This window comes from Kwoniella pini, chromosome 3, assembly GCF_000512605.2.
Source record: "Kwoniella pini CBS 10737 chromosome 3, complete sequence".
Lineage (NCBI taxonomy): Eukaryota > Fungi > Basidiomycota > Tremellomycetes > Tremellales > Cryptococcaceae > Kwoniella > Kwoniella pini.
The window spans coordinates 1,275,145-1,297,928 of NC_091718.1; the positions used below are offsets into that span (position 1 = coordinate 1,275,145).

A 22,784-nucleotide genomic window follows, 5' to 3' on the forward strand; every position below is an offset into this window, starting at 1 on the left:
TCAATGACCCCATGGGACATCTTGACTCTTGTTTAAATCCGGACAATTTCGTATCAAAATCTCTGTAGATAATTCTAATTTCAATATAGGAACTGACGCTCACCCCATCATTAACCACAATAAGCATCTTCCAGCCCTATCATCTTTGTTACTACTTCGTGAAGCGAAATCAGAAAACCAAAATATGTCAAAAGAAAATACTCCTCGAAGCACGCTCACCCATATTGGCGGATGGAAGCTAGGGAAAACCCTAGGGCGAGGGGCATATGGTAAATTGCATTCTTTTATCCAATTAACAGTTATAATGCTAAATTTGGGTTCATACTCATCAGCTCATGTCCGTCTGGCCACTCATGCAAACGGCCACAAGGCAGCTTGCAAAATCCTTCCCGCATTACATCACACGCTCGGGAGAAAAGTAAGCCGGGATGAGACCATCGATGCCATTGAAGCACACAAAGAATTGGTACTCCTCAAAGGCCTTTCCGGTGCTGGTGTACCTGGTATCGTCGGTTTGGAAGGAGTTATAGTAGAGGGCGGATGGACGTAAGCCAAAGCAATCGAAACATCTCGTCAGCTCAATCTTCGTACACAAGGTTGCTGACCTATTGAAACTTTTGTCAGTTATGTCTTTCTCACTCTGTATCCAGCTTCCGCCTCTGCATACGTGACTCCCTGGAATTATGATCACTTCGTTTGCTTCTTCAGGAGGCTTCTATATATTGTCGATATACTTCACAACCTCAATATCAGTCACGAAGATCTCAAGCGCTCGAATGTCCTAATTGATGAGTATGGTACACCCGCTGTTGTCGACTTTGGCTTCTCCCATTTCAGACCTAATGGGGGTTATGTCAGAAGTGCTGGAGGCACATTGGACTACTCCAGTCCACAAAAGGCTGCCGTCAGTCTAAGTCACAGGTGCTTTGCGATCAGTTCTTGCTAACATTTGTGATCGGCAGGACGATCTGTACGAACCCACTGCAAACGATGTGTGGGCACTTGGTATTCTGGCAACTAAGCTTCTAGGCATTTCGCATCCATACACCCATCGGGACGAAGACGAGGATAGCTCGACCATCAAAGACCGTATCATCGAAGGGGGAGCCCGTTTCAGATTCAGCTCTAAGTACACAGGTCCCGATGGAATTGCAGAGCTTATATTGGGCATGCTCGACCGTGATCCCATTTATCGTTGGACCGTAGGTTTTAAGTGTGCGGGAGTTTCCCTCCGCTGAATTAGAATTCTCCAGATACCGCAGATCCTTCTCCATCCGTCTCTTCAAACTGATTTCCCGGATCCATTACCCTTCAAATTACCATCTTTCGAGCTATCCTACATGCATAGGATAGATGAGTCGGTCATAGAGGATATATGTTTTCTCGCCTACCTGGACCATCAATTTTATCTTTGCGAAACTCCCTTGAAAATTATCCGAAGGTTACAAGGTCGGGAACCTTGCTGGGAGAAGAGGTGGGCGAGCATGTTGGGAGCTTGGAGTAAGCGATCCGAGATGGATTGGGAGGATATCCCGGTCGCCATAACTCCACTGAGGGCTAGAAGTGGTAAGCAACTGTATTTCAGGTCAGACATGCTCAGCTGATCAATAAATATCATGATGCAGCTCCAACAATGCGATCTGCAGTCAAGATTGAGAAGTACGCGGGTCGAGCTTTGAAAGAGATCCATCTAACCCCTAATGTGCGTTGCTCGATCATACTGCTGCTCTTACCTGATGGTTCCATCGTAGATCAATAAGCCCTTTGTCAAAGTGGCAAAAACACCCAAAGTCAACGAGAAGAAGCAGAGGGAAAATATGCCTCCTACTCGTCCTCGGAAGTCTCGCATGTACGGCATGAAAACCAAAGAGGAGTCGATGAGAAGCGTACTCGGTGATGTGAAGGCTCAAGAGCCTAAAAAGGTGGATGTCAAAAAGGCAAAGCCCGATATCAAGCTTCGTAAGGGAACGCAATCGGAAGAGCTTGGGGCCAGTCCAAAGAAAGATGAGAAAACGGCGACAAAGCGAGATCCACATCAAAACAAAGCGAAGGCTCAGGCCAAGAAAGTGAGTTGATTGATCGACGTGAAACCATACCGAGCGCCGGCTAATGTGCCTTCACGGACTGAAGTTTGTCATACATGACGACGAGGCTGAGACATCCGTTGAGCCCTCTGCCGCATCTAAGACACTCATCAATCGAAGGTCGCTTGCTTCTTCAAAATTTCAGTCGTTATATACTCTCACAGTGCCGGGCTCATGTGAAGAAGACGCCATTGTCGTTGATGGCTCACCACTGCTGGTAAAAAACGACAGGACCAGAGTGTCAATCGCAAAAATGGGAAAACCGAGACGGGCTATCAAGCCACGTGCTGCACCAACGAAGTGAGTGACGTCTGATGGCATGCATGCGGATACGCACCAACAACTCTTCAGTAGCATTCGTTCCGTAGTCAAGGGTAAGGAGAGTGGTACTGCTACTACGACTTCTAGCACCGGATCTCATCTAAAAAGTATGTACACTGCTACTGATCATATGTATTGGTCATTAATGCGTTTGTCTGTCCCCTTAGACCTCAACCTAGCTCCGAGTGGACCTAAAGGAGCAAGGAGACGATCGCCTAGACTGGCTAGCGGAGAAGAGATATCTTCACTTGCTTAGCGAATGGGACCGGACAAGACGTGAATGTAAGGCAGAGTTATCAGTGGAAAAGCATGGAGTAAACCCCGTTGTAATAATAAGTTACGGATCAAGGCGATCGTCTGAGCCGTTGTAAACCATAGAAACAGGAGTGTGACACCCATTTTGTACCTGTATCGTTTAAAATCATGAATTCATTAAGATCGTGAAGAATCTAAGTACATTACAGAGTTTACAAATGATAGAATCAAATAAAGGGTATATACAGTATTATGCGTGGTATTGTGCTAATCTTCCGAAACGGAAAGTAAAGGAACATTATGATGTTTAAGATCGGATGATCTTCTCTTATCACTAAAGTTTAAAAAAGGATTGGAGTTTTGATAACTATTATTATCTTTACTTCCCTGAACCTGATGATCATTATCATCATCATATTCTTGTATACTAATATTGAAAGAATTGTTTAAATCCATTGATCCCATACTATATCCTTCAGGTACTAAAGAATAACCACTTTCCCTTTTATCCACTATACTTGTATCTTCTTCTTTTTCTTTTACTTTTTCTTTACCGAAATTCTTTTCATTAGATTCAATCGTTATTGACAAATCTTCATTTTTCAATTCAAGAGGTCTATTAGTAGTAGGTGAGAATAAATCATGAAATTCTTCTTCAACGAATAAACGAGTTTGATCAGATATAACGTGCTATCAAGTCATATTCAATCAGCAAATAATCAACAAATTGAATAGCCATACGATGATAATGATTGAGTGCTCGTGGGATAAATCTAATTTTGCGAAAATCAAGTTGAACTTACAAGAGCATCTAAAACATTCCAATTTTTTAACATATCTTCTTCATCTTCTTGTTCTTGTTCATTCAATTCTTTTTCAAACTCATCAAGTTCAAATCCATTAATTAATTTAACTACTTTAATGGATTTTCTGATCATTTGACATAATTTTTCATTCTTTACTTGAATTTCCTTCAATGGGAAATTATGTATTGTAGATGTAGAATGATGAGGAGGATATTTGAATTTATTAGTAGGTGAAATTGGTGATGTTGAAGGTGAAAAAATAGGAAAATGATTATTTGTAAAACCAAGTATTTGATTTGATGTAGATAACGAATGAACAATTGCACTACTTGTTTGTTGGTTTTTTTCTGGAATTCCATTTTGATTTTGTAAATTTCGTAAATCGTTACTATTTGAAGAAGGGAATCTATAATTAATTGATTTATCATTTTGATTTTGAAAAACTTCAAAACTTGGTTTAATTGATGTTCTTCTAGCTGATAATGCTGAAAAAGATGGTCTAACAAATCCATTACTTCCTGATCTACCAACATCTGTTGTTCCCCCAATACCAATACCGAACCCTGATAAAGAAGATTGTGATGGCATTCTACCATGTTGATTTGTTCTTCCAGTGTTAGCCTGTGGAGTTAGAAATTGTTGACTTTGACTGGGCATTCTGGAATGTTGTCCGCTTTTATCATGTTCTGGCGTAAGTGTAATTTTAGAATTGTAGTTTGTACTCGAAGTTCTTGAATGAGAGCCAGATCCTGTACCTGAACCGCCTAATGTTGAAGAATTCATGGGTTGTGAAGAAGGATGACCGAATCCTAACATATCGTAATTCGTACTTGGGAATCGAGAATGAGTCTGAAATGCAGCTGTCATATTCCCCGAAGGATGCCTCATTGATGATACCCTTCTAGCTCGACCACTAAAACTTTGAGAGGTAATCGGTGGATTTGAAACTCTAGGTCGGCTTAGACCAGGAGACGGTGGGTTAGATCGATCTCTTTCATCTTCTGCATGTATACTCAATAAGACTGTTTGTATTTTCCATCGAAGGTCGACCATAATTGGAGTCTGATGTAGACATAGCAGTTCAAACAAGCTCCACATTATCCAATCTACCATACGTGGATACGTGTCTTTTATTGACATAGAAGCTTCAGCGAAAGACGCATCTCCACCTTCGGTGACGCGGAGCAACCATGATGAGATATAGGTCCAAAGCCCTGTGATCGAAGATATACTGCTCGGTGCCCTGATGAATATGACTTTGACAGTTTGTACAGTCAAAAGTATAGTAGCAGCTATCACTTGATTGGTCGAGACGGATTTTATCGTCTTGGTTTTCTGTTGATCTCGATTCTTTAAGACATAATGTAATAACCTTATCCATAGACTACCATATACAGCTTCCCGATCGACTTCGTTTGGAGCGTCCAATGATAAGCATAAAGGAAGTACAAGTGAAGCGAGTAAACTTGCTGAAGGGGGATGACGCTCTAGTGCGCTCAAAGCATCTCCTCTCAGGAAGACAGCAGCAGCTAAGAGATGAACAGCACTAGATCGAAGTGGAACGATGAAAGCCATACTTTCTTCTGCTGCTGATGCTAACATCCTGACGGAGGGTTCAACGTAATTTTCGACTATTAGAACGGTGATATCTGGATCGAGGTCGTAGGAGGATCGTTTAATTAGTGCAGTAATCGAGTCTAATACACCCGAGAAATCGACAACAGCAATAAACATTCTAAACAACGGTGCTATGTCGCGTAAGAATGCTGTGGGTTTGCTTGAAGACAAGTGCGTTTTCGCAAGGGAAGAAACTATACTTGAAGCTGCAGGACCGACAAATTCAGGTTGACGTCTCAATAAATCCAATACCATGTCTAATGTTCGCTTTGTAGCTGATGCTCCAAGCTGACCGCCGGATCTAGCGAAAGATTCAACGAGGAATACGTATTCTCTTCGCGCACCTAGCCAGTCGGAATTGCTTTCAGTGGAACCAGGATGAAACGCTGAAATAGCAGCATCATCACCTGTTTTACCCTTTTGGATGACTGATCCTAAAACTTCCACCCCTTCTCGAAGAAGATCTTGACTGATCGCATGATCCTTCATGTAAGGAATTAGAGCCGCCAGCAGTTTAAGAAATTGGGCAGATCGAGATGTGGCTGGATTAGCAGCTATGACAGTGATGAAAAGCTTGATGATGTTTTCTTTTGGAAAGATCGTTTCTTCCAGTCCAATTGCTGAGACTTGTTTCATAGATTGTTTTTCTGAAAAAGCTTGTCCTAAATCACTAAGAGCAATTTCCGGTCCAGATAACATCTGAAGCAGAGCTTCTAATTCTTCCTGATTGTTTAGATCTCTTATACCGGAAGAAACACCTGACGACTTGCTATTTCCGCTTGATAGACTCGATAGAAGAGAATATACAGTTGACGCGTCACTCCCTCCTTCTGAAATAACAACACAAGTTTGATAGACAAATGAGTCTTGATGTATCCTGTAAAAGCTTCTCGAAGCGTATTCTATACAATCTCGAGTGGCTGAATTACCTCCATTGTATGTATCGTATATCGATCTCATAATAGTTGAGAATCCCGTTGTAGCAAAAAGTCGTCTGAACCGAGCCGAACAGAGCATGAAAACTCTCATACCATGTGCAGTGACCAGTAGATCTTTCTGACCGTGTAAGTTGAGGATGTTGCTGGCAATCGACAGGAAGTGTCGTAATTCCGCTCGATCATTATAATTCCTATTGACCGCTCCGAAGACTGTCGAGATCAAGATGAGCCATGCTCGAGCAAAAGGTAAATGCGGAATCGAATCCCTAATCTGCAAGTTCGATAGCATCTTCTTGTAAAGGTAAACTTCTCTTGGATTCGCTCGAAGAGCTTGTGTGAGGAAAAGTAGTTGAGCAGTTTGTACATCCAGTTGACAGTCTCTCCAAGGTGTATGAACTTTGAATCCACCTTCGTCTTCATGGATCGATGCCGGGAGCAGTACATGTTCAGCTTTGTTCTTCCTTATATCCCTGAGAGATATTTCACTAGTTCCCGATACGAGTTTTGAGATAGTGACAAGAGCAATTGCGTGATGCTGAAAATGTTGATCGTTCCTCAGAACAGTCTTGATGTACCCTACTAGCGCGTTCAAGGCTGCGTAAGCGAAGCCAGGTGTGAGAGTTGAGATGATGCTATTCAATCGAGCTAGTGAAGCTGGGAAATTAACCGTAAAATCTTCTGCAATAGGTCGGAGTAAGCCAGTCGGATCATCTCGCTGGAAGAGTCTGACAATGTCCAAAGAGGTTGAGCTGATCGGTCCATCAATCTCTCCAGCCAGTATTCGAGCTTGCTCATTGATCATAGCTAGCAAAGTAGGCGAAAAAACTGCTTTTCGTCTTTTAGAGGAAAAAGAATTTCCTGAGCCACTTGATCCTTTTCGGGTGAGCGATCGCAAGGGACTGGGTGATCGTTCACCGCTGATTCCTTCTTGTTGATATTGTAGGGCGGGTAATCTGGAGACAGGTACTTGCTCCCAATCGGATTTGGCCTGAAGCGATTCATCTTCACTCCAACCCAGTTCCATCAACCGTTGTCTCAATTCCAGTGGCAATGTCCTGCCAAACTTTTTGAGAGCAGCATCTTGTACATCATGCGAAGGTACCCATTCAGGCGATCCTATTTCCGTGGCTACGAACTCTAGTGTTTTCGAAGTGTACTGGAAAATGGGTCCTCGACGATCCGTCAAAATTCGTTGAGCCAAGACTTGATATCGCCAACCGAACAGCATAGCAATTTTGCGCAGTGCATGATTTCGTACGAATGTATATGTACTGTATGTCAGCTTGAGTTCAGACCTTGTTTAACTCACTTTGTCAGGTCAGATATGATTATTGCGCTCAGCTGGGAAGGGATCTTTTCAGCGCATTTCTCGATCAGAAATGTTAGGCCTTTTCGTGACGGTCTTGAAGAATCGTAGTAATACCATAATTTAGGTAAGATATTCTCCCAGTCTTCCATCGAGAATGCCGCATGAACAGTGACAAGAAGGAAGGGCAAAACTTTGGCTAGGGAACTATCGAAGATCGCTCGTTGTTTCTCGCTTAGTAGGTTTGCAGTATTTCGTTTTTTCGAATCGCCTGTCCATTTGGATGGCGGGGAACCGATGTTAGGAGTCACCTTTTCTGACGTTTCATCAGTATTGGCCTCTAAGCCTTGATGCAAAACCTTCAGTATATCCAGCTGCTCGTCGTCCGCCTTGACTTCCGTATTTCGGTACGGATCGGATGCCGCGAGCTCGCTGAACCAGACCAGAACCGATCGCAACCATGTAGAGCTGTCACCGCACATGTCAGCGGCATATATGTGTCAGGAAAGCTGCCACCTACCGTTTAATAGACGTGGTCATAACTCGCATTCTAAATAGCAGTTGACACATCAAACCCTTATACCCATCAGGGAGACGACCATCACGTTCCTCGGCCTCCAAGAACACCCCTAATCTCGCTTCTATGCTTTCTAAGTACGTTCGAAGTCTGGTTCCAGATCCTGCAGATTCATCGATTTTGTCCAAAGCCTCGATCAAGCTGATCAACACGGCATAGCGACCTAGCTTCACATTGACAGTGCCCTTCTCACCTTCTTTGCCCTTCCCTTTGGGTTCTTTGGGAGCAGCATCGCCCATAAGTACGATGACTACCATTTGAGGATCCGCTTGAGTCCAAAATTTGGCTGGACCGATCAGATCCGAAAGGGCTTTGACTACCTTGAGATGTGGAATGATGGAGGAGGCGCTTGTGGACGCTGAGCAGCTGAAAAGAGGCTTGTAGAAGAGCTGAGGGTGACTCTTGGTCAGCCAAGTCAAGAACGGTCGAGCACCTTCCGTGGAGCCGGAAATTGATGTAATATGCTACAGCCACACACAGGTCAGCTTCATCTCAGTGCTTGTGGGCAAAAGATCAGCTCAAGCGAAATGGGATAAACACACAGTGAAGAGGGCATTGACGCAATCTTTTCCCATAATCACAAAAGTCTGACTTTGAAGAAACGACTTTGTCATACTGCATATCGCGCCGAGAGGGCCATTGCCGATCTGAACAAACGTCAGCAAGTCAGTCTCAGATCTAGCCATAGGAAATCGAATTCCAGCTCACCACCTGCTTAGCAGCCGTTTCGAAATAACCTTTCCATTCTAATCGTCCACTGAATTCGGCGAAACAATCCCTATGCTCTGTAATTCTAGCTTTGACCTCCTTTTTGGGTTCCATAGATATTCTGAAAGGATCCATCTCCTCCTCCTCAGGAGCTTGTAGCAGTCTATGTCCCTGCAATTCCAACTCAAACAAGAATGTAGCTACCGAGATCGCCAATGAGCCGTCTTCGTCTGGTACATGCTCAATCTCAGGAATGAGCAGATCCCTTGCGGAGCGCCAAATTCGCATAGCCAGGGGTATGTCGGCTGAAGAGGAGATCAAGGAAGTGTATGAAGTGAAGAACAGGCATAAGGATCGAGATCGGAGGTTGAGAATTAGCGGCGGAGTAGCGTGAAGAATTGGAGGCGGATAAAATCGCTAAGCGTTGTATATTCCTTCAGCTGAGGTGCAGTAGGCATGTGGCATATGATCAACTCACTTGTAGCACTTGACCTTTCTCGATAAGCAGCCAAGGGGCAAGAGCAGGCTGAGTGCCGATCACCATCCCTAATGCCATCCATACTAATTCTTTATCCACTCCACCAAATGATCCACCCAATTCCAGCGATCCTAGCAATTCCACCAAAGAAGTCTCTTCCAAATCAATGATGTCACCCTCGCTGAGATCTGCTAAGAATCCATTTACCATTTGCAGGTGATCTTCATTTCCGTACCCTGACATCTCAATCGCATAGAGAAGTTGTATCAAAGCGCAAGACAAACTGAGAAAGGCAAGCGCGGATCTAGGACGATCAATTCCTCTTGGTAAACTTGAATCAGGATGTAAAAATCTATTGAGCAAGGCTAATCCACGATTTCGAAGTTGTCTGTCATTCGTGTTGAGAGCTCTTAAAAGCCATAACCACCTTTCTAATTCTTCATCAGCATTATCACTAGCCCAATTTTTCACTATAACACCGAAAACTTCTAAGGCTTGTTGTCGTTCCCCATCAGTAGAAGTCGAATCTTGCAAAAAAGCAGATCCAAGTTCAGCTAATATAGCACTATGATGTGGACAAGTGCGAGACCAAGGTTTTTTCGCTCTAGCCGATGGTAAGTGTTTATGTAATTCCATTAACAAAGGTGCGAATGCTGAAAATTCAGGATCAAATGTAAACTTTGAAGTATTTGATTGACTTCCAAAAGCATGATGACTTGAAGTATGCATTGAGTTTCCACTTGATATCGTCTCTTGATGATTTGTCGATTTTCCAGGGATCTTGTCCTTGCCATATCCAGTTCTGAATAACCTTCTTTTAGTCTCTTCCAAGCAACAAGCATCCAAACAAGCTTTTACGTCTCGAGCAAATTTCCTTCTCTCTCTTGTTATGCTTTCCTTCTCCTCTTGTGATAGTTCATTCAGATTTGACAATATACCCATCATTGAATTTCTTCTATCATTATATCCTATCACGTTATCTGCGGCTTGTCTGAATCCGAATCTGCCCGCTGCTTTAGAAACTAAACCTGTCATTTTCTTAGCTGGATGAGGTCGTCCATGATGATGAGCAGCTCTTTCTTCGGCAGGTGTAGGTGCCATGACATGTGATCTAACCTGTTGCCAATGTTTCATACCTGGACTAACCAACTTTGTTGGGCTACTTGTGGTAGAATTCATCAGATTACTTGTATTAAGTCTCGAAGGTTTGGGTTTTGATTTCGATTTCGGTGGAGAAGTTATACCAGTGGGCGTGACGGGTCGAGTGACGAAGAAAGATGATGAGGTAGGAGTAGAAGGTCGACCGGAATCTGGAAGGGTCTGCGAGCGATTCTTGGAAGTCTCCCTGCTCATGGGAAGGGCTGTGATGGTTTTCGCATGAGGCCGTATTTTCTCTTCCTTCTCATCTAGACGAGGGATCTGCTCCTCCGGAGGGGCTACAGATATGTTTCGTAGATCTTTACTCGAGCCAACTGCTGGACTAAGAACCGGAGAGCTCTCAGGACTGATAGTGAAGTCATGTTCAGCATCAATGATTGAATCTAAGGGTGAATCTACCGGTGTCGATATCAATTTACCGAAAGACCCCAAAGATGTCTGCTTTCGTAAAGACGTATTGGTGCTTGATGTGATCTTTGAAGAAGTTGGCGAGCCACGAAGCGGAAGAGGAGGCGGTCGAGGACCAGATGGGACTCGCTTGGCCGGTCGCACTGAGGGCGGTGATGAGTGATCTGCCATTTTGATTATCTAGCCTGCTGGATGTGATTGGTATCATGGATATGCGTCATCTTCGCGAGTCCATCAGCTATGTTGCCAATTGCCAACACGGCTGATAAGAATCAATTATGTGTATTAGGCAAATAGCATATACCCCATATCCAATCGGTCTCTTTGTTCACAAAAATATCATAATTAATCTTTGGCTATAGATACGCGTCAATATTCAAAGTAACGGAATCAAATTCTTACAACTTCACCTGCGTATACGTCACTAAATAGCTGCGATAAGATTACGGATTCCCGACTGAATAGGTCATCTTCCTTCACCTTAAATCTATCTAAACCTTGATAAAAATAGTCATCATTGCGTGAGCACCTTTGTTGAAGGCGAACACTAAGAAATGAGCTTGGCAAATTATCCTTCGGATCATCCAGATCGTACGCTCAAAGTATTATCTTTCAATGTATGGTCAGTATACCTTCTCCTAGTCACTTAAGCTTCTAGCTGATACTCAAGCATGCTGTTAGGGGCTTGGCGATCATATCGAAGGACCGAGCATCACGAATAAAAGCTATAGCAGACTATGTGGCTTCATCCAAATACGATATAGTTTGTCTGCAAGAACTTTGGATCTACAAGGATTTCGAAATAGTCAGAGAAGGATGTAGGAGGAACTTACCATTCTCAAGATTCTTTCATACGTGAGTTGAACGTTAACCTTCATGCCCCTTTTGTATCAGTTGAGAGTCCGTAAACTGATTAACCCTGGCAACGCAGAGGAGCATTAGGATCAGGTCTGGCTATCTTTACCAGATTCCCCTTGATCTCCGCTCAAGCATTACCATACTCTCTATCCGGTTCACCAGCTCAAGCTTTCGCAGGCGATTTCTTTGTCAAAAAAGCTGCCGCAAATATAGTAATCATACATCCGCTATTGGGTGAAATAGAAATTTGGAATACCCATGTTAGTGGACTCCTGTTATGATTGGAAACGGTCTTTGTTGCTAACTTGATGTACGATAGATGCATGCTGCTGGTGAACATCCTCCAGATACTCGACAAGCACATAGGATAGCTCAGTCTTGGCAACTTGCTAATGCGATCAAGAATGGCGCTGCCAAGGGAAGGTACATACTGGCTGTAGGTCAATTCACCCGACAAACGGTGTTGTGCGATTATCTAATTATGTATTTGTATTTCGCAGATGGGCGACTTCAATTCTCAACCTTGGTCGATACCCATAGGTATGTTAAAGCATCACGCCAACCTCACCGACTCTTTCGCATCAGTGACACATACAGCCAACATGGACTTACCACCTCAACCTACACCTGAAGAAGCTCTTCGATCATACGGTATGACTTGCGATTCCCCATTGAATACGTATTCAGCTGGCAAGCCAATACCTCATAACGTACTAGAGAAGGGGGGTAAGAGATTAGACTATATATTCTACAGACAACCATCTATCGCTCGACGTAGACCTTTGGTCTGGGGCTATAGAGACGAAGAAGAACCCTCAAATCAAAATGGAAATGGACATGGGGAAAGTGTAGAATCAGGAGATTTTACAGGCAAAGGTCATATGGAAATTGGTAAACCGTTACAATCTTCAATTGCTAAAGCACCAAAGCTTAGATGTGTCAAATCCGAGGTGGTTTTGACAGAAATCGTACCTGGTCAAACATTTTCTTATTCTGATCATTTCGCTTTATCCTCGACTTTCATAATAGACGTTCCGCCGCAAGAAGGATCAGCATCATCTTCTTCGACAAAGCAACATACGGCAACGCCTTCAGATAATTCATTTACACCATTGGTACCTTTGATATCAGAACCCGAACAGATAAATCCAACAACGACCACATTCTCTCCCCCTTCACCTGATTCTCCGAACGTTCATATGAGCTCCCCAAGAACTTCAACTTCCAGTACGAATCAAGCGAAATCTTCTACCGTCAGATCAGCATTACACCTTTTAAGATTATATACTAGATTATCCAAGCAAACAGCTACATTCCATCTTAAAATCTGTCTAGGATCTTTGATTGCACTCATAGCATTAACAGTGGGATCAGCATGGCAACCAAAATCATGGCTACAACCCATCTTTACCCTTGTTGGGGGATTATTGGGCGCCGCAACGGCTACATTCCTATACACCGGTTTTGTATGGGGCAGATGGGAAGAGGGATTGTTGACCGAAGTGACTGAGGAGATGGAATTGGAGCTGAGAGTTGCGGAGATGGAAGAGAGAATTAATGCATAGATAGGGCCATGCATTCCTGAGTACCTAGAGAAGCTTTGTCAATTGTTATCCAGCGGATTCTTGTAAACTGTTTATTACGTAATTCGCCACCCAATGACGCGAATGAGTTTTGATAGGAAAAGATGTCAACAAAACAAAACATAACAAAAAAGAAGAACAATTCACCTACTCTTCATTCTTATCTATTCGCTAGATTTATACAGCATATCATATTCATACATACATATATATCCTTACATCTCGGACTACTTGTGCATACTCGGAATATCTTGATCTGATTGGTGCTTTTCGCAACGATGTTAAGAACACCTCCGAAATTACCTCCTACAATTGGATTTCAAATTAATGCTGAAACGCCTGGACCTACGAAAGCAAGGATAAATCACTTACAATCTCAAGTTAGCGAATTAGTTAGGAAAAACCAAACTCTAGAGGTATGTCCAGTATTTCAGCTATCAGCCATGTAGGTCGGTCCCACAAGCTAATGATAATTGTAAATTAGCGAAAAATCCAAGCTGAAAAGTCATTACATTCAACAACGGTGGTTGAGAAGACTGAAGAGTTGAATGCACTTCAGAAGGAATTGAAAATATCCAAGAGAGAATTGGAAAGATGTAAAGCTGAAGGTGATGGCATGAAAGATGAAGTAAGCTGCTCATCTTGCTCTGTTCTGAATGATACAGGATCAAGTAGCTTATACCGATTATCTGTACAGCTCAACTTACATTCAATAATTCAACAACAAAAAGCTCTTTTGGCAGTTGCACAGGAACAAATGCAAATAGTTGAGCTTGAACAGAGATTGATCATTGCTGAGAAAGCTAGAAGTGAGTGGAAAGCGCTTTACTAACAAGATATTTACTGTCTTAGAAGGCAAACGACTGATGTATGGTTTACTAGTTATGCGAGATCATAAAATTTCTCTATTCCAAGCTAAGGAGGAGGAGTTGCTCGCTGAATTGAGAGATAAAGACGCACAATTGGGCAAACTTGAAGTGAGTTATATCCCAAGCTCCATCACACGGTCCGACTGACACACACTCGGGTCCAGAACAAGCTTTCAAAGTCCAGTCACTCCCTCACAAAATTGCAATCTACGACCAGCTTAACCTCATCAACCGTATCAAAAGAACTCGTATCTACCCAAAAAGAGCTATCTTCCGCTCAATCAACGATCGATAATCTCGAAAGCAAGATTGAAAACTTGGAAACAAAAATCAGACTGTTGAAAGAGAAAGAGAAAGAGCAGAAGAATGAGCTGGACAATTGGTTAAAGGATGAAAAATCTAAAACTTCGAGTGTTGATAAGAACAAAAAAGAATTTATGAGTCAGATAAGGACTCTAAAGAACGATTTGCAACAGAAGAGTGAACAGCTCGAAGAGCTCACAGAAGAGCTGGAAGAACAAAAACGATCAACCAAAGATCGGGAGCGAACGTTGAAATCAAAGATTCGAGAAGCGAATGAAGAGAGAGATAGGCTGTTAGGAGTCGAGGAGGAGTTAGCAAGCTTGAAGAGTAAGACCAAGATTGGAGGTAGTCCGAAGAAAGTAGCTGAAAGGATCAGGAAGGTATGTTTTAAGTAGATCTCGCTCATGGTGGAGCAAAGCTGACTCATTGATGCAGGCGAGTCCCGTACAAGAGTCTTCGGATGATGAAGCGCCTGCACCCAAGAGAAAAACGAAAAAAGCTGAATCCGTGAGTTGTGGAAGTATGTTTTTCCTGTTTCGCTAGCGACTGATTATCTATCACTTAGCCCGTTCGTCAAGCTAAACCCAAGAGTAAAAATGTGTCGGCCATGCCCTCGCCCGAAGCCTCTGGGTCAGACTCTGAGACTGTTGTCTCGAAGACGAAACCTGCCACCAAACGCGCGAAATCCCCAGTGAAGACTAAGAAAACACCTCTTGAATCGTCCGATGTCGATAATCAACCTATATCAAAGACTAAAGCGGCTGCATCTGTGATGAAGAAAACACCAGATGTTCCGGGACCCGCTAATGAAGAGGCAGAGGAAGTTCCCGCGGCGGCAGCGGGCGTACCGAAGAAGAAAAAGAGATTGTTGGGCGGTGTCAAATCCACCTTTGAATGGGATCCAATTATGGGAGTGAGTTTATTATATCCGTTGCGGCCATCCATATCGGAATGAAGTGATTCCCAAGCTGACATGTTTCATTTGCTTTTCCAGAGTGGCGATGGTGTCATACCACTTGGTCTTAGTCCGATGAAACCTGGTGGAAAAGCTGTAGGGACTATACCTCGAGCTGGATTTTCAGCTGCAAGTCGATTGAATCGATTAGGGTAGATGGAAATCGAACTCTATATTTGTGGGAGTGAGATATTAAGCATGACCATTTGCCTTTCGCCACGAATTATCATTTATTGTGATCTTGTTTGTCCGACAACACGCTTGTATAGTTATTATATCTTGATGCTTATGACATTATAACGCTCACTTAGACGTTTGTATTGCATTCCTATGACGCTGTTGCAGGGCTGGCCAAGTCCGGTGGATTGACCAGTTCAAGTCAGGTTAGACAAGTCAGCAATATCATATCATTTCTGAGCAAGATACATGGCCATGATGCATTGAATCTTCGTCACGTATGTATGATTTCTGCTGAGTATATCAAATGAAGTTACATATCTGCCACCGAGGAGTGAGAGTGGAAGGATAAGTGAGATTCGTAAATAAGGGATATCTAATAGGATACCGGTCTACGGCGCATTGTTGAGGGTAATTGGACCTTAGGCCTAATCGCATCATCATATGTGGTTAGTTGTCATCCATTCATTCATTTAAGATACTGATAACGTTCTAAATACTCGGTAACCATACACCACATACCTTGAAATCTAGTCAAGATGTCGCGATCAGGTGCATTGGATGATAATGAGATTCAAACGGAGATGAATAAAATGGTAAGTTACTCAACCATATACAGTCTTGGCGGGAGACAAAGATATCCTTTATCCTTTCATGTAATTCAAGGATTCCCCCACGTCTGGCAATGTAGATTCTTATCACAAGACGAGATTGAAAATGCTGGAAGCTTATAAACGTTCATGAGAGATGAGTACTGATATTTGATTGATGATAGGTCGCGTTCATCTCCCAAGAAGCAAGGGAAAAAGCTAGAGAAATTCAAGTTAAAGCTGATGAAGAATTCGCCATTGAAAAAGTGAGTATGATTCAACTTGTTAAGTATAAGACATCATGTATCTACATAGCACTATCTACAATGGATCGATGCGACTATGTTGCCGATTGTGTAATGATAAACACAAGCTGACACCTTTTTGTTCATTTCCTGTTTAGGCAAAGATAGTCAGACAAGAATCTTTAGCTATCGATTCTCAATTTGAGAAGAAGAAAAAGCAAGCTGAAGTAGGATGGAAGATGTGAGTTACTCAAATGGTTATCAACTTGATCATCATGATATTGGTATACCTGATATAGCTGATAAGCCTCCGATATTTATAGTTCCCAATCAACAGCGATCAACACTTCGCGTATCAAAGTATTGAGATCCCGAAATGATCATTTAGAATCTATCTTCGAGGAAGCTAATAAGCAAGTTAAAGATTTGAGTGAAGGCGATAAGTATAAACAAGCTATTGAGAATCTTATTCTTGAGGTGAGCCGATTTTCACTTAAAAGATTGAGTTTAGGATGTCCTTCTGCCTTCAATCCATCCTTCCGTCTCCTATAAGTCTTACGTATCACTCATATGATCAATCGGAACAGAGGTATTGACTTCTATGTAATTCCGATAGGTTCTACTTAAATTACTCTCACCAAACGTAACATTGAATCATAGACCAAAAGATACAGATTTAATCAAAAAAGCATCAGATAAAGCTTTAAAAAAGTATAAAGATATATCAGGCAGAGAATCTAAAATTGAATTTGAGAGTTCACTATCAGATAAAAGTTCTGGTGGTGTAATTGGAAGTTCATTAAAAGGTAAAATTAAAGTTGATAATACCCTTGAAGAGAGATTAAAGATTCTTGAAGAGAAGGTTAGTTCTCAACCATTGTCTAATATCATCTCCGAATTCCGGAAAATACATCAATTATTAACTCGTTTGCAATTTTTTCTCATTTCAGATGTTACCTGAATTAAGACATGATCTTTTCGGTATCAATGAAAATAGAAAATTCTACACTGTAAGTTTGTTCGTTGCCAAAATGGATCATTCGATAATAAGCTGAATCTAAATTTTATTCTTTTCTTAGTAAATCTTTCCTTGTTTTTTTAGTTACTTCTTCTTCATAAATCGTCTATCAGATAGATCAGATTCTCAGAATGACAAAAGTCCATTAACGCATGTATTCGAAAATCGTTGTCATTGCTTATTTGCTGTCATGTTGGGCTTGGTCGAATACAATACATCATGTAATTTTTTGCAGATAATATCGAAATTTCAGATATGCTCGTAGCCTTGCTAATTGCTCAACAAACTCATTGTGATATTGGAAAATCGCTGCTACAAAGAGGAATATACAATTTCATCAACTCATGAAGTAGCGTGAATCCTATGTCCTCCACCTGGATGACCATCTGTTTCTCTATCAGGTAATTTTAATGCTGGTAAACCTCTTTGTAGTCTCCACTTGTTCGATATATTAATTACGGAATCATCAATTAAAATACTATAATAATAGTTAGCACAAATTTTTGACCTAGTTGAAATATTCACCTATAATCATCAATAAAGGTTTCTGAAATTTCGTAACTGTTATGATCTAATACATCATCTCCGTGTAATTCGAACTATATCGATAAATTCAAGTTAATTTTGTCAAACTTGTAAATATAAGGAAGTAATTTAATAGGTTTTTGACTCAAGGTAAAACTTACTTCAGTCAACATTGCGTGAAAAACCTCTACGAGATCATATCGACCTATTTCATGAAGACAATCAGCATGTTGAAACAGCTACGAAACATCGATCGAATATAGGAGCTTTATAACTTACCTCTCAACAAAATCATACGATCTCTAACTGATGGGAAAATGATTCCGTCTATAGCGTGCTCATGCGGGATTGTTCGTTGAACAACTGTCGGTCGAAGTGATGGTGGAAGGTGATATTCATGATTCTTTCGGAAGCTATAAATGATGATCGAGTTAGTCCATGCAAACTCCTTATTTCAGCAATGCGATCGAAAACAAGACTCACTTGTTCAAATGATATGTTATTAGCTATATTCGAATTAAATTGATAACCCATTAGTGATTTTATTTTGTAATATTTGATTCTCTACTTACCTGCATAGTCTCCATTTTCCTATCAGCCGGATCACCTTCCTCTATGATTCTCATAAGTTGATCTTGCTGTCTTCTTCTTTCGGCAAGTTCAGCGGCAGTTACTCCTGGACCTTCGAGAGGATTATCAGTATTCGTTACCGCAGCAACTGCTTCTCGAAGGGTTGGTTGTCTGATAACGTTCGATTGAACGTGATCTGCGGATAAGAGTGAAGGATGTCCTCTTGCATAATTTCCTTGCGATTTCAATCCCGTCGTTAGAGGTCGAGGTCCAGCTAGAGAGCTCATTGGTGTCTCGGCATTATGACTTGATGATCCGCCAGTCGCTGAAGCGCTTGCATTTGCACGAGTAGCGTAAGAATCAGGTGAAGTTATAGATATACTTGATCTGAAACCGCCGTCACTATTGGTATTAATATTTGAGAAAGGTAAAGTCGATACGCCATTGGTACTGCCCTTTTCAGAAGCATTTGAAGTATCATAAAAACCCATATTTTGACCGGGTAAGATCCCAAAAGAGGAAGTTCCAGGTAAAGTTGTGATAGGGATTGGAATGGATTGATCTTCACCGGTCGGTGAATCTCGACCTCCCATTGAGGAAGGCATAAGGCGTTGAGCATACCCTTGAACCCCTGGACGATCATCATAAGATCGGCCACTTCCACTAGGAAAAGATCGTATATCAAATTGGTCTCCACTTTCAGCTAGTGGTGGTCGAGGAGAAGGTCGTAATTGCTGATTTGACGACGCATGAGGGACGGGTAATGAAGAGGTCCCAGATAAGAGGTTATCCAAATCGGGAAATAGATAATTGTAATCTTCACCTTCACCAGGTTGAAAAGAGTAAAAAGACGGTTGTAATGTCCAAGCATTGGCATCATTTAATGGCGTTGATCTTCCACTTCCACTTTTTGAATTATTCATTCCAACGCTACCGATTGCTTTTCCTCTGTCTTTATCTTTTTCTGGTTCTCCTGAATCTTCACCCAAATTATTATCTCTTTTTCTCTTCATTGTACTTGCCCTCCTTCGACTTTCTCCAAATTTCATTCCTGGATTAGCTTCAAGTTGTTCCTTGGATGCTTTCAGATTTACAAAAGCTTCGTAAGCTGTATCCGTATCTGATCGATTTAGTATAGCGTCTAATCCATCCGCGGATAAGCCAAGACGAGGTAAACATGATCCGAGACCTGGGCATCGTGCGCGTGTCAGCGACAAAATTCCATAAAGGGTGACAATGTGTTGGTCTAAATTCACCTTCTCCAACAAACGCAGCCATACTCTTCACCATACCTCTCAGATCTTTGTTCTCCTTCAACAAATTTCGCACAAGCAGAGTCATGAGCTCTATACGTTCCTCTTTGTCGCCCGATAAGACTTCAACTCTCGCTTCTAAATCTCGTATCTAAATTGTCTACAGGTTAGGAAGAACGTTAAATAATTTTGTTTGATACGTCAGGCTCACATATTGCTGTACAGAAAACAATGTTAGGGCCGATGATCATTATGCGGGTCAATTGTACAATCCGCAACATACCTGTTTACGCAATCTAAATTCCCTTTGAGCTATTCTATTTTGAGCCTTTCTCACTTGACTAGAACTGATTGCGAATTCCGTCAACCGTTGGTCTTTCTTCTTGGTATGTTTATAGGATGCCAAAGGGGGTTTGGTGTTTTTAGATAGAACCCCAAAAGTATTTACTCACGAAGAACCTTTACCTCCTTCGCCTGTTATATCATGATCATCATGACCTTCTTCCTCCCCTCCGCTGTCGTCGACCTATGTGCGGAACTTGGAATCAATCTTATATCCTTTCGATCATAGGGCTTATCGAAAAATTGGTGAGCTCACGTCAAATTCCTCCCTTTCTTTGTTGGGTGACATCTTCTCTTCAATAGTCAACTGATGAGCACTATTTTTACTCCGATCCTCCAAATTATCTCTTGAATTATCCTCTTACTTGTTGAAGAACAATGTTGAACGGAGTTCGTAATGTGCGCACTACAAAGACGAGAAGAGGAGATCAAATTGGTTTCGTTATCACGATGATATGACGCTTCTGTTTTCGTCGACTGTTTTCGCGCTTATTGAGTAGAGGTTAAAGAATGCTACTTGTTTGTCTGGAGTTGAAGATGGTTATTATTAATTTGTAGTCGAGAAAGTCCTTTGTACTGATGATATTCACCTAAGAGTATTATTATAGTTGTGATATGGCAATATATCATAAGATTAATCAAATGAAGATGACGATGATAAGATAAGAGTGTCATGAAATTCTTGTTTCAAGACAAACCGCACAAACAAAATACCTCAAGTAGATTACGTGATTTAGATGAGTTAAATTAAATTTCAAGGTATATCCGATTATTAGCCTTTCTAAATTGATGTAGTACTGAAAGGACAGAGCCATGCATGAGGATGCATGTCATGCCTGTTCTGAAATTGAAATTGCATGCATACTCATACTCATGCATACTTGAGGCAGAAATGTACTAGCCAATCTCATAATCCTACAAGAAAGGTTCTTTTTCCAAGTGGGAAATTTGTCCATGAGTGATGACTCAGCATTATAAGGCACCAAACATAAGGCAACATTCCTCTAGATCGTCTCCTCGTGTCATTTGATCAACATGTATGACTTCTCTCTGTATCCGCTCAAACTACTTTGTCAAAGCCCCTAGAGTACGTACCGCCTCGGCAGAAAAAATGTTAAGCAGGGACAAAAACTTTGTATTGCATGGTCTTTCTCAAGTACAGATTGTTATTTACAACAACGTGGAAAGTACAGTAAATCTCGCTTTATTTTCGACCTTCATCGTCTAATCGTCTTTTGAACCTTTCCATCTCTACAGAAGTAGGTAAAGCGACAGTACGCGGACAAGGTACAGCACCTTCATTTATACTTTGCCTAGATGTCCAACCAAGTAATCTAGACATCAACCATTCTGCAACACCTTCTCCTGGTAGAGGTCTTATAGTTTCGACTTCGTGAGAAGTAATTAAGCCTGAGTAGGGTGAGAAAGTGTACAATGATGATGTGTACCACTTTGCTTCCTGCGATACAGTAACCACGTCAGCAAAAGACCTATAAGTATGAACAGCTAGAATATCAATCACTTTATGAGGAGGTAGTCTCGGTAAACCATACACAGCCACTTGAACTCGGATTTGTTTTCTACGATGTGTTGGTATAGGCTTTTTAGATAAAATCAGAGCTGACTTAGGATCCGATTGAGCTAGAGTGCTGGGAGACGGTGAGAAAGACATTCTTTCGAGGTCAGTTCGCAGATCGGTGTGTAATGCTTGGATTTATCATTCAGTATCAGCCTAGCGTTTGATTCCGGACCGATTTGATGTCGAGCGGATGAGTGATCCGAGAACTAGTCAACTCACCTTGCATTCCGCTTCTAGCCAGGGAATATGCCATCGAATACCCGGACAAGGAAGATATCTACGGCTTTGATCAGCTCATGACGTCGAGTATAATCCAAGAGATCGGCTGATCTCATCATGGAGAGATCATCCGTAGCCTGACTCACTTTGAGAGGCAGGGGCGCTGGTAATTTCAAGACCATATTCTTGCTAAATACATCATGCGGGAACATCTCCGTAGAATTCATTTCTGGATCGAAAATCAATGGTAAAGTCTCTCGAAGATGTAACATTGCTCGAGCTGCGATGTTTGGTAGATCAGCATTTGATCGTCAATCATCCTGTAATGATTATTAAATGCGGGATGTCGTGTGTAATGAATGGCATCAGATTGTTGCATCCGGAAAGATCGGATTCATATGGCACACGGAGCCACAAGAGGGGACTTACCGACTCTTATATCCCATTCTCTGTCATCTACTTCTTCTTCTGCATTATTAGGGGGTTCTTTCCCTTTACCCTTCCCATTTCCGCCATATAAAGGAAGGTGGACTTTGCTTCCTCCAAGTCCAAAATGGGGTAAGAAAAACGGTACTGAAGAGGGTGATCTAGATGGAAGCAATGATAGGCTCCTCTTAAAAGACCTTGGAGTAACGGAGAGGTGTTTGAGTGAAGCTGCGCGTGGTGTCAAATTTCGGGAAGAGGAAGCTTTGCACGCTCTTGGGATTGAGGGGAGAAGCGACATGGCGAAGTGAACAGTGGAGCGTGATAGATGTAGCTTAACGCCGCTGATCAGGTTTTGTTTCGATGTAGATCAGTCGAAACGGCCTATCGCGATAGATTTTGAATGTCCAAGTCAAGGTTCAATGCCATGTAAACATTCGTGTAAGTTTGTAAATCAACATCGGGAGAAGTTGAAATTGAAAATTCATAAAGACAGATGCTGATTTGCCGTAATACAACGTCTTTAATTCGGCAATGACCAAAACAAATGGTTCATTACATACAATCGTGGGAAAGTTATCCTTAGCGTACATTTGGGCTATTTCGGTCTTCACCGATC

General features: G+C 41.9%; 7 protein-coding genes across 7 annotated transcripts; 4 read left to right on the forward strand and 3 right to left on the reverse strand.

The window, feature by feature from the left end:
* Positions 1 to 184: 184 nt before the first annotated feature.
* I206_102672 (uncharacterized protein) lies at positions 185 to 2,661 on the forward strand (the record flags this gene model as incomplete). Its single annotated transcript, XM_019154779.1, has 10 exons — positions 185 to 269; positions 333 to 546; positions 625 to 904; positions 963 to 1,202; positions 1,254 to 1,566; positions 1,626 to 1,702; positions 1,752 to 2,066; positions 2,131 to 2,384; positions 2,439 to 2,512; positions 2,573 to 2,661. 10 exons carry the CDS (start codon positions 185 to 187, stop codon positions 2,659 to 2,661), a joined length of 1,941 nt encoding a protein of 646 aa, XP_019012182.1.
* A 266-nt stretch (positions 2,662 to 2,927) lies between these two features.
* On the reverse strand, positions 2,928 to 10,827 carry I206_102673 (uncharacterized protein; the record flags this gene model as incomplete). The annotated part of the gene is made up of 7 exons (XM_070202602.1): positions 2,928 to 3,350; positions 3,464 to 7,292; positions 7,421 to 7,795; positions 7,848 to 8,368; positions 8,447 to 8,551; positions 8,613 to 9,029; positions 9,091 to 10,827. 7 exons carry the CDS (start codon positions 10,825 to 10,827, stop codon positions 2,928 to 2,930), a joined length of 7,407 nt encoding a protein of 2,468 aa, XP_070058703.1.
* A 383-nt stretch (positions 10,828 to 11,210) lies between these two features.
* On the forward strand, positions 11,211 to 13,079 carry I206_102674 (uncharacterized protein; the record flags this gene model as incomplete). The annotated part of the gene is made up of 5 exons (XM_019154781.1): positions 11,211 to 11,278; positions 11,338 to 11,511; positions 11,588 to 11,774; positions 11,834 to 11,950; positions 12,015 to 13,079. 5 exons carry the CDS (start codon positions 11,211 to 11,213, stop codon positions 13,077 to 13,079), a joined length of 1,611 nt encoding a protein of 536 aa, XP_019012184.1.
* Positions 13,080 to 13,375: 296 nt separating this feature from the next.
* On the forward strand, positions 13,376 to 15,380 carry I206_102675 (uncharacterized protein; the record flags this gene model as incomplete). Its single annotated transcript, XM_019154782.1, has 8 exons — positions 13,376 to 13,513; positions 13,582 to 13,725; positions 13,795 to 13,906; positions 13,980 to 14,074; positions 14,131 to 14,649; positions 14,705 to 14,776; positions 14,835 to 15,182; positions 15,264 to 15,380. 8 exons carry the CDS (start codon positions 13,376 to 13,378, stop codon positions 15,378 to 15,380), a joined length of 1,545 nt encoding a protein of 514 aa, XP_019012185.1.
* Positions 15,381 to 15,940: 560 nt separating this feature from the next.
* I206_102676 (uncharacterized protein) lies at positions 15,941 to 17,291 on the forward strand (the record flags this gene model as incomplete). Its single annotated transcript, XM_019154783.1, has 6 exons — positions 15,941 to 15,997; positions 16,177 to 16,257; positions 16,395 to 16,477; positions 16,560 to 16,713; positions 16,853 to 17,098; positions 17,187 to 17,291. 6 exons carry the CDS (start codon positions 15,941 to 15,943, stop codon positions 17,289 to 17,291), a joined length of 726 nt encoding a protein of 241 aa, XP_019012186.1.
* A 305-nt stretch (positions 17,292 to 17,596) lies between these two features.
* Positions 17,597 to 20,233, reverse strand: I206_102677 (uncharacterized protein; the record flags this gene model as incomplete). The annotated part of the gene is made up of 11 exons (XM_019154784.1): positions 17,597 to 17,732; positions 17,780 to 17,853; positions 17,941 to 17,984; positions 18,059 to 18,192; positions 18,263 to 18,285; positions 18,352 to 19,538; positions 19,606 to 19,753; positions 19,814 to 19,819; positions 19,886 to 19,949; positions 20,055 to 20,128; positions 20,201 to 20,233. The coding sequence occupies 11 exons, from the start codon at positions 20,231 to 20,233 to the stop codon at positions 17,597 to 17,599; spliced, it is 1,923 nt and encodes a 640-aa protein (XP_019012187.1).
* A 915-nt stretch (positions 20,234 to 21,148) lies between these two features.
* I206_102678 (uncharacterized protein) lies at positions 21,149 to 22,466 on the reverse strand (the record flags this gene model as incomplete). The annotated part of the gene is made up of 5 exons (XM_019154785.1): positions 21,149 to 21,403; positions 21,467 to 21,651; positions 21,743 to 21,800; positions 21,889 to 22,022; positions 22,172 to 22,466. The coding sequence occupies 5 exons, from the start codon at positions 22,464 to 22,466 to the stop codon at positions 21,149 to 21,151; spliced, it is 927 nt and encodes a 308-aa protein (XP_019012188.1).
* Positions 22,467 to 22,784: the final 318 nt, after the last annotated feature.